This window comes from Megalops cyprinoides, chromosome 13, assembly GCF_013368585.1.
Source record: "Megalops cyprinoides isolate fMegCyp1 chromosome 13, fMegCyp1.pri, whole genome shotgun sequence".
Classification (NCBI taxonomy): Eukaryota; Metazoa; Chordata; class Actinopteri; order Elopiformes; family Megalopidae; genus Megalops; species Megalops cyprinoides.
In genome coordinates, this window is record NC_050595.1 from 27,572,288 (window position 1) to 27,583,799 (window position 11,512).

Genomic DNA, 11,512 nt, shown 5'->3' on the forward strand with positions numbered 1-11,512 from the left:
GCTGGTCTCAATGGGACGCCACACATCATTGAAGGAGTTCCCTGTCATGACTTAGTCTAAGCAGGTCCAAGCATTGCGGTCCCTCGAGTCTTGCAATGGCAAGTGCCCAGCCCTGTTTTGTTCTGTAAGGTTTTTCTCGTCAAGTTTTTGAGTAACAATTAAGCCATGTGCATAGACATGACAGTAAACGCACTCATCCTGTTATGAATGGTTAATCATGGCACTTACAGTTGAAAGGGTGACATTGCGCTGTCCTGCTTGTTCGCCGTCAGACTGCAAGCCTGCATGTGATTTTAAAGAATTCATTTACGACATGCGGCGTATGGATACAAAAGAGAATCTATATTTAGGGAACTGGGTGATTTTGCGGAGGTGAAGCAAGTATAGCGTCCAGATGGTGCTGCACAGGGGATTGCAGGCTGCCTCAGAGTGACTGCTTTCGCAAATCGTCCTTCGCGAAGTCTTCTATTTTTTTTTTTTTTACCCCTGCAACTTGCCTGGCATTGTGGCGAAGGCTTCGTGAGCTGACAGACCTGATGAAGGTGTTCTGGCTTCAAAGACGTCCCGCCTGCATGCGAAAACCGAAAGTGACGACAACTCAAGGTGACAGATGTTGTCACTCTTTGAGGTAGCCGCCCCGCAGATTGTCAGAGATAGAAATGGTGGAAACCGGGGAGGAAATGACAAACTGTTTTGAAAGCGAGAAGGAGGAAACCGTCGTGTCACATTCAAGGTTATGTGCTATTGGGCTCATGGTTTTTTCTGTCTTTGATTTTTGCAAGTTTATGCCGTAGCAATGGTGTCACACATTTGTTCCTCATTCCCAGTTATCTACCATTCTTCCTTTATGTTAATTTTATTATTGAAGATGGTTCAATTACAAACAGACTTTTAATTTCTCAAGTTATGCACCTAAAAGCCATCAACCACTTTTAGCTGAAAACGATATAGATACTGTGCTCTTCCAGAATTCAAGAAATATTTTAAATGAGGGGTTTATTTAAAGCACAAATATTGCAGTGGGTGAAATGGAGATTTTGCAACTCGTTCAGCACAAATGTTTCAGTTAAATTTCCAAGTTAACATGTAATACATGAAGAATGAAACAATGCAATTGGATAAAAGGATAAGACCGCTGTGGGCTGCAATGGGCTCAAGTAATTCCAGGTGATGAGTAGTAATCTGAATCAATAATGTAACAGCAAAATTGAAAGGACAACCAACTTTTACATCCATAAATTTGATTACAATTACTATGCCTTCTTCTTGTCATTACTGTTGTCATGATATAAATCTCTTCCTTAAAATACTGACCTCACTTTATACATATATAGTGATTGTATTTATATTGACCTTGAAGTGAACATATTTTTTTCTACAGTCAAGTCAATCCATTATAATCCACAGCTACGGCTGAATTGATTACTTGGTCATGGCAACACAGGCTTGAAGACGTAGGTACAAACATGCTGTTTAGCTCACAGGAAATTATCTGTAATAATATAAATGTTACATGATAGCATCTGTCCTGCCTCCTGATACAGACTGTTGTATGGGTGCTAAAATCCCATAATGATCCTTACAGACTCTGAAGGGGTATTACTATACAAAACACTTTGGCATGTTTATGCTGGGGATGGTAGTTACAGAACGTTATACACCGCAGTAAAACAAGAAGACCAAAATAATAAAAGGAAGTGAAATTTATTTGCCTTAGATGGTTCTCTAAGCACATAAGCTTTAGCGACATGTCATAAACGGAAGGTAAATTACATATTGTTCTAGGGGCTTCAGGATTTCCCTTTTGGCATGATAGAACAGAGTGCACTGGCTAGGTAATGATATATGGACTCCACAAATGATAAAAAATTGGAGTATCTTTCCCATTAAAAAAACAGCAAGCAATGCTGGCCACAGAAACAGGGGCACCTGGAGAAGCTTCTAGAATATCGATCACATGCCCCATGCTGAGGAAAGAGTGCATCCAGGAGCTTCTCTTCTCCTTTCTGTTGGTGCTCTTTTCCTCTTTTCTCCTTTATGTCTCGGCACTGTAATACAGAGTCTGCCACCCATGGAGTGCTACTGCAGTCGAGGGTACATTTTAAGCAAAGGTGGCGTGTCAGACTTTTACAAGCCCTTTAGTTAAAGAGGGATTCTTCTGAGACAGGCTTGAACTCAAAAATGCTGCAAAGTAAAAGAAGTTTTAAATCCAACAGGGGATTCTGACCGGGCTAAATTCTGGTGTTTGTGATGGAAGTTAAGGATTTATTGCTGGCTGCTAAGCTGGGGCCATTGCTGACTATTTCACATTGTCTCAGTGTGACATATATAAATTTCATATTCATTTTCTCATTCTTTCAGTTTGCACTGTTTCTAAACTGTAATACACTAGCTAGCTAGCTCACTAATGTTATTGATTTACATTTACTGACAGCAAAAATCATAAACCAAGATCCTATCTTACATTTCTGCTTTGGAATCCCTACCATAAACCATTATGTGTCTACTTTGGCATCATTGCAGTGCAAAAAGGAGACACAGCCTTCTCCAAGTAAGTAGTTTGGAAGCTATCTACAGTGGTGACACAGCTATATTTGCCATTCTATGTCAAACCTGTGTCGCTAGCAAGTCATGTTTTTCTGATGACTTATGGTTGACTTGTCAATGTGCTACTTGTGAAAGGTGTACTGACTGTAGTGTTAAGCTGCTGATTATCAATGAGAGTGATGTCCAGAGTTACCAACCTTTTAGCAAGTTATGTTTTATCAGCAGTTGTGTGTTGATCTAATCAGCAACTGTACTAATGAGTTGCGTTCTAAAGAGGCTCTGAGCAAACAGGTAGATTTGCTTGTGTTCCTGTGCATGTGTAAAATGTAGATGTTATTGACAAAACAACACCATAACAAATTTCATAAACTACTAGAAGAACTTTGAAGTGTGCCACACTCAGTAGTCACTTTTGAAGGTTCACCTAGTTTACAACACATGCTACAAGCAAAAAATATATGTGATGACTCATTATTATTCAGTTTTTTGGTTCAATCCAGGTGTCTAGGATGGTTTAATTACAGAAGCACTCATTTTTAGAAATGTGCATAATAAAGCTGCTGCTAATATGAATAGCTCTGCACAGTGTAACCCAAGCCTACTGGTTGCCATGGCATCTCTATAGACCTGTACCCACCACCAGCTCCCACTATTTCAACAAAACCCTTGGCATCCTTTCCCTCTGGGGTCGAAATGCCTTCTCCTCAGTGGCCTTCTCGCAAAGTAACAAAAAAGGGAAAGCTTGGCAAGGCTGCAAACCCTGAAACTCCTCTGCTGCAAAGTCATTAAAGAGGGTCAGTCCAAACTTTGCTCGGCAGACTCATTTCCTAAAACGCACCCAGCGTGACCTACTTGTGCACGTTCCCGGTTTGGCCTAATCACAGGGAAGCAGACAGAGTGTGATCCCCTGTTGCAGAGCAGCTCCATCTATTTCAGGTTATTATGAGCACACTGGACCTTTTTCTCAGACGTTACTGATGGAGGAAAACTGCAATAAATGTCTCACGCGGCGGCAAAGGTGCACGGGTTCCTAAACAATCGCTTGTGTTGACAACGAGAAAATGTAGTTCTGCCAATGAGACCAAAGGTGCAGTCACGGATTCTAATTGGGGGGCTCATATTGTGATATGTGGCCCCGTTCATTCCCCAACCTGATGAATTACGCAGAATGAGACATAAGCATGGTTTTAGCGTCACACAGCTGAATTAGCTTCAGCAGGATTCAACACTGTAGTTGTCCCACACTGGTGTTTTATGTCTGAATTACATTTCTTAAAACATTTTGGCCATTGTAAATAAAAACTGTTGATATGATCACACTATAAGCTGGGCCTGAAGTCACTGCACCCTCTGCAATGACCCCCAACCCCCCCCCCCCCACCCCACCCCGACCGACGTCCTGAGTAGCAAGTCCCATAACAGAATAAACACTGTGGTAAGCACTGCCAGTCACTGGGTGAAATTCATACCCAATTCATGTCCAGTTTAATGTACTAAAAACATATAAAACTAAATACAACCTGTGCCATGTCATTACTTTTTTCTGCGTAGCTGACTAGCTAGACAAATAACAAATTCTGCCAAATACGTGAATTTACATGTACGATGATACTCAGAGTCCTTATTTAATAATATCCCCGGATGGGGAAGTTTCAGACTAAAACTACTGAGATCATTTTGACAACCACACTGCAGAACTGTTTAACATCCAGTCATTAAGTAAGAGAGACACAAAATATTGCCGCCCCCAACTGCTACCAGCCACTACTAACCATTATTTTAAGACAATAAGCTGAATTGTAAAAGCGCACCATGAGGAAAATCTAGGCCTTAAGAAATTTTAATATAACACATGCGCATGTTCATTCACAGCATGTGCAACAATAACAGGGGCTCAGAACATGGACAAAACGGTATCTTTCTCCAGCAAGCTTGGTGAGAGATTAAAATGATGAGTCTGGATCCATGCGATTTAGTGACGTGCATTTGAACAGAAGACCCCAAAGTGGGGTAAACGGGCTGGAAATAACTGACACGACTGAGGAGCGGGGTTGCGGGATCTGCATTAGCTTTACACATTAAAACAATATTTGCAAACATTTCACTTCAAAATCAGCAGGAAAGGGCATTATGGTAATTTGGTCGGGTGCCTAATTAGCATGTAGTGCTCAGACGTGTGGAATAAAGAAGGAGGAGTGAGACCGGCTGCTGCTGCAGGACGTGTTGAGATGCACATGACATGTTGAGAGTTATAATGGCATTGGTGAGATAGCATTCAGCATCACCCTTCCTGGCTCATATTCACGGAAAAACGAAGTAAATGCCCGATAAATGAGGCTTCACGGTGTAATTACAGCATAATTAAACAGTTGAAGTGTCAAACCTCGTCTTGGTTTTCTTCTACAAAATTTTAAAAAAGAAAAAAATATCTTGATCTTGAAAAATCTTGAAAAATAAAAAATGGGAGGCATGCACTGGTAGGTATGGTATGGGACCTTAAACCATTCAGAAGTAGAGGTAAAATACAGAGACATACCAGAACACTGAATAGCACAACAACCCCAACTTGTTCTGAAATAAAGGGCACAATTTTACAGTCACAAAAGGAATTCCGTACACTTTCTTTTGCATCTGTGTCATGTAGCATAACATCTCTCAATGACATCGTAAGAGAATTGTCTGTTAAATGTTTTTAGAGAAAGTAGCATTTTCATGATCAATTTTTGCTGGTCATTATTTTTTGTTTTAGCTCACATTATATTCACAATATGAGTGTTCTATTATTTTGTTTATGCCATTTTGTTTATGCCAATTTATAATAAGAGATGCAAAAGTCTCACTCAGTGAAAATGAGATGAGCTGAAATGAGCTGAATTTATTAAGATTCATAATGTAAAATAACTTGCTGTTTGCCGCAGAGGAATTTTGATGTCAGCATTCATTCGGAAGGACGTGCTGCCGCTGCGGCCTGGTGCGGGTCATTTCATTATGTACAAATATGAAAGACATCAGGAATTTTCCAGAGCCAGTGAAAAACCATGTTGATTTTTCAAGACCATCTAGGGGCATGATAACAAACTCCCCTAATTACACATCTGTTTAAACACCAGTGGAGCGATAAAACCATACAATAAACACCCCATTCTTGTCAACAGCGAATTCAAATAAGCAGAGTTTACGCAGTTTTGACCTGCATGGCAGAGAGAAACAGCTCCAGGAATTTATATCCACAGCAACAGAAGAAAGCAGAAGTGCCAGCCATGAATGACCTACTGCATCCTCTTCTGCAGACTAAATCCCCGCTACAATCGGAGCACAGTGTGGTTTTCCCTAGCTGTAAATGAGAAGCGTTCTTGTTCAACATTTTTTTATTAATCTTGGGGACTGCCAAACACAACAAACTGTATTCTTGATATGTGGCCCCTTCTCATTCATATCATGATCGTCGTCTTAATTAGGAGGAATATTTCAAAATATCAAAGCAAGTTGAAATGTTTCTTCCTTGAAATTGAGTTCACCTACAATGTTTGTGCGGGGACAGATCTAAAAGAGGAAAAAAAAAAAAAGTACAGTTATCTTAGGATATATATGTTGGGGACGCTGGGTTCAGGAGGAAACTCCATTCATTGTTGGGACATCAGAGACTCCATTTGACAGAAAGCTTAATAGCGCACAGATTACCCCATAGGCTACACTCACAACAGGCTCTTTCATCCTATTTTTACTGTACACTCACAGGGTCCTCTTCAGTCCTGACCCTCGACAACCCAGTCCAATCATCCCACATGGAAGTCTGTGGGCACACTGCAGCAAGCATCCACAGTAACTGAGCTAGCACCTACACACATCCAAGAGCATCCAGACACACCAGCAGCCATACCACCCTTCAGAGAACCTAAGCAGGGATGGGCTTGGTTAGTACTTGGATGGAGGATGTACTACACACTCTTAGGAGGAACATGTTGTTGTTGGCAGATCAATAGGCATTCCCTATGAGGGCGCTTAGGGGTGCATTGCACCCCCAGGTGTCTCCTTATATCCCAATACTACATAGTATTTATGAGTTTTTGTACACCATGGATTGCAATTGCACCCCTCTGTATTCTCCTCTGGTGCCGAGCCTGCCTGTACGGGGCAGTCTTCCCTCTGGATCGTTTAGGGAAATAAGAAAAAATAAATGCAGGAGTGCAACTCAAATGAGCACAGCTTTCAAATTACCACAACATATCACAGTCACAAACAAATACAGGTATTGCATTTCTCTCTCGAAGGTTAGCTTGCCTACTTTGGCTAGATAATTGGCTTTCTATTTAACGTACAATGTGTCTATAAATTTAATTTGACACCCTCCAGAGTTGGAGAGCTCTCAAGAGCACCACAAAGTATATTTATTCAGTAATTTGTAAACAAGTTTAATATTTTATAAGATGACAGGAGAACAGTTGTCACATTTAATCATTGTTAAAATAATAGTACTTCAATTGGATGATAAGAATTGTGTTATTTTAATAATGATATTACATATCTAGCAGTCTACAATGTATCCTCAAATGTGTGCAGCTGTGTAGCAGGGCAGGTAAAATGCATTTCAGTAGATAAATTTCCATACAGTCAAAGAATGAAGGTTGCGTTTGATGTGGTTATAACGGTACTTTTATTTGGCTTGATGTCCAGCAAAGGGATCACACCTTGGCATGGGTCACAGTTGTTGCCCCCATGTGCACATCATAAAAAAGGAAAAGACAGAGAGAGATCGGGTGGGGGAGGGATGCCAGGACAACTGGCACAGAAAGGAAGTGGTAAGTGGAACCTTTATAGGACAATACTGGTTTGTCTAAGTTTGCTCAGTTGTGTAGGGATTGTTTGAAAATTCTCCTCCTGAAGCATTGTTTGTAACTTCAGTCATATCATGTATATACCTGAGGATGATTGTTTCTTTGGCTTGAAGGTTTTATTCCCATTGGACCACATGTAGATAGCAGCTTAGCCTCAGAGCTCTCCAATTACTTGACTAATGTAGGGGCAGGTTGTAAATTGTTACCAAATCTTACAATTTCAGTAGACCAAAAATAATTTCGCTTTTTTCTTTTTATTCACCTGTCTGTTAACCCATTCATTCCCCATCTCACTTGTTTTTAAAAAATGAAGCACAAATATTAATGGGTATCTGTGACCCAGCAAGAGTCTGCGGAACCCACACCACATTACTGTATGTCATAGCTCCCGAGAGCTGAAATCCAGAGGTGAGCTTGGGGAATTACATTTTTTAATTATCTTCTAAGCCTTCGAAATTGTTTCCTCTGTTAAAAACCCAGACAAACTTTGTTCAGTGGCTATACAGTAATTGCAACGAGATTTGCAGCCATGTTTGGTTGAATTTCAGGCATGTCAAAGTTATCTGCATGTCCCAGGAAGGGAAGGTTATTTCTGTTCTTTTGGAAGTCAGTGTCCTGGATGGTGTGTAAGAAAGAATATTTTTGAAAAAAACAAACTCTGCTTGTTGCCTGAAACATCTCAGGTTTTTGCCAGGCCAGAACATCTCATACTGACACTGCAGGACTGAGATAATCATAAAAAGTAGCTGGGATCAGTACTTGAGTGAATTTTTAGGATTGTGTAATTAGCTAAACAGATTTGTTCCACATCCTCCATCGCTGCTCCTCACATCCCATAATTCTCCTGTCTGGCCATCAACAGAGACGGGTTTCCATTTCGCAGCATTTCAACAAAATATTTTGTCTGACAGACACCTTAGCCGATATCCAAAAGGCTGTGTTCCTTAAGCACATCCTGCCCAGTTGCTCTTGTGTGCAACAACTACACAGATGCACAGTGGATAGGACGGAGGGATGGACACACATATTCACCAACGCGTACACACATACAGGAATGTTTACCTTGAGCAAATGTCAAATGACGCAAAATCAATACAGCCAGGGCAAAAGGTTGGTGCGTTTTATGCAAAGCGAAGATGCTGAAAGTCAAACTCGCAGGCATAACGTACCTGGACACGAGCAAACCTTTTAGGACAGGTCCTCCTTTAATGTCACCTGGGTGGCAGACGTTTCGATATGCCATCCCCTTGTCTACATTGTTAGGATCGTTGGGATAACCCAGCTGTCTTCCCTGGGCCAACAAGCATCCCGGCCCTCAGAGTCCCATGCTGTTTCCTCCAGCGCTTGCTGTTTACTCCATCTGTTTCCAGTGATCTGTGAGTTTGTAAAGCTCGCCTTTCTTTTAAGAAATTGGCTTACGTTTCATTAAGCCCCTCCAGTTCAGTGCGTGATTATCAAGTAGTCTGACGCGATGTATTTATATCTGCCGGAGAAAGCACCTGCACAATCAGTCCGTGCATCTGCTGAAATGAATGCTTCTTCCTTAATCATGCGCTCGTGTGCAGTCTGCAGAACTCCTCATTGTTCTTTCACTCTCACCGCTCTGGAAGAGCTACTTCGGATTTAATCCGTGATGCACTTCAGAATGTATTTTTTTATGGTGTCATTTGCTACGGTGTGCCATGACGAGCTGCTGAAAGCACAAACAATACAGCGAATGGCTTTGTAAACAAAATGGAAAAGGCTCATGTAGCACGAATCCCATGCTGCTGATGTTTTTTCTGCTGTTCAATGGGAAATAAGCACTGATTCTGTCCTGGTGGAACATCTTGTAGATGCATTGCTTTGCGCAAATGTTTAATCTTTTTGTCTTTTTACAATAAGCATGCCTCATGAGTGTTTTTATTAAGGTGCGTGGACTTCAGGCATTTTGGACTTGATTGTAAATGCTATAAACAGGAGGGAAATCAATAGAAAGTCAATGAGGTTTAAGTGCTTTTTAAAATCACACCATAAACACTTGTATGGAATGTATGCTAACTGAAGAGTATCATAGCTGATTTCGGAGACCCAGGTCTCATTTGGAAACTGTTGTGGGCAGCAATCAGTGTCGTTGAGAGTATGTCTTTCAAAAACAATGTTGGTGGCCAGGATATTGCAGGCAGTTGTGATCTTGAATCTCGGTTTAATTCCCCTCCTGTCTCTTTTTTTTCCTCGGCTCGCTCCGTCACAGGTGGTGGGTCAGATCGACAAGCTGACATCTGACTTCGACTTCGACCTGGAGCCGGACGACTGGACGGTGGCGACGGCGAGCAGCACGTCCAGCAGCGAGAGGGGGCTGGGCGATGCCTTCAGGCTGGACTTCCTGAACCCGGACGTGCTCTCCGACAGTTGGGAGTTCTGCAACTTCCTGGAGGCCTCCTCCCCGAGCGCCGCCACCGCCGCCACAACCCCGAAGCCGGGGGAGGTGCTGCGGGAGGAGGGGCAGGAGCGGGCGGAGGCCGCGCCGCCAGTGAAGACCGCCACGGTGTACTCGCAGATGAACGGGGGCCTCCCCGTCCCCAACGGGCCTTTGATCGTCACCCCGGACTCATCCAGCGAGGAGGCCACCAGCTCCACGCACAGCCACAAGACCTCCCGGACCTCTGGCACTAGGGAGCGGGTCCGCTTCAGTGACAAGATCCTGTACCACGCACTGTGCTGCGATGATGATGAGGAGGAGGAGGAGGAGGAAGAGGGGGAGGAGGAGGACGGAGGCCACGCCACGCCGGAGACGGACGGCGAGCCCAGCCCGCCCGTTGCCTCACCCGTCCCCACGATCTCGTCCTCCGAACACTCTCTCCACAACTGCCTCGACTCCTCCCCTCTCCCCTCGTCCTTAAGGGTAGGCGGGGGGCAGGCGGCCCTGGGAATCCCCACCCCCGCCCTCACCAAAAGAGGTCTCCTCAACCCAGGCTGTCGGAAAAAACTCTTACGGAACAGCAGTACACAGACTGTCTCGGACAAGAGCACCCAAACTGTACTGCCCTATATACCAGCCAAACAGAAAACAAAGGACTTGCATTGAGACAGAAAAAGAGTTAAATCAAGACAAATAAAGAAAAGACTGTGTACTATTTAATATCAAATATATAGATAATAGATTAATACACAAATAAAATAAATAAATAAATACATAAACATAATAAATAAATGATATGTGGGAAATTGTTTGACTACCTAACGTCATTTGGAGGCTCAGGGAAATAAAGATCGAAAATGTTCCGTGGAAACAATAACCAGTTTCTTACGGTCATAGCAAAAAGCAGGTGGGAGGAGATCCCCAAGGCTTGCTACTGCCTAGTAAAACATATGTGCTATGAAGGTTCCCCCACCATCAGCGCTACAGCAGTATAACTGTGTATGGGGGCTGTTTGAGAAAGTAGGAATCCTACTATTTATGGAAAGCCAACAACCTCCACTGTAGAGATTGTGTTTTTGTAAAAAACCATAGCCAGTCAACAGCAAAACCTGAGCTGTTAATAATAAGTGGTGAGCTACAACAATAACAAGGTACATTCTTTCTGTCAGATACAATATTGGTTTTTGTAGTCGATGGTTTCAAATGCCAAGGTGATGCCATGCAATCAATACATCCAGTTGGAAATGGCAAGCTTCCTTTTTGACAGCATCGAGCATACCACATGCATAACATGTTTTTCTGTGCTAAAAGAGGAGTAATAACAACATTGTTTGGCTTTCCTATGATTTTGAAAATTATTTCAATAATTCAATCCATTGTGTGCTACTGAAACTGTTGGTGGGGGGAAAAAACAGGTATTTTCCATTTGCTGTGCTCCATATTGTGACATTTCCTCTTTATTCTTCTCTGTGAGGGAGCAAGGTTGTTAGGGGTGACAACTTGAATAGCGGAGCACAAAGGCATAATGCGAAAGGTTATGTCTCTGCTTTCTCCTTCCCAGTAGGGGCTGGGACTCAATAGAGTTGCATTTTTTTCCACAGGGATAATGCCAATAGCACTGTTGATCAATATGAGTTGTTTAGAATGCTGGGAGTCGCCTCGCTGCTGAGTACGCGTCTTGCACTCCTGGAGACCATTAACACAAACCCTCTGTCAGGCCCCTGTGTGT

At 42.6% G+C, this 11,512-nt stretch overlaps 1 protein-coding gene across 2 annotated transcripts in view; it reads left to right on the forward strand.

The window, feature by feature from the left end:
* LOC118787684 (inhibitory synaptic factor 1-like) overlaps nt 1–10,449 on the forward strand; it is a 48,109-nt gene extending 37,660 nt beyond the window's left edge. For both annotated transcript variants that reach the window (XM_036543288.1, XM_036543287.1), the window contains one exon: nt 9,616–10,449. In XM_036543288.1, coding sequence (XP_036399181.1) covers nt 9,616–10,449 — 834 coding nt within the window. The remainder of the gene's footprint in view (nt 1–9,615) is intronic.
* Nucleotides 10,450–11,512: the final 1,063 nt, after the last annotated feature.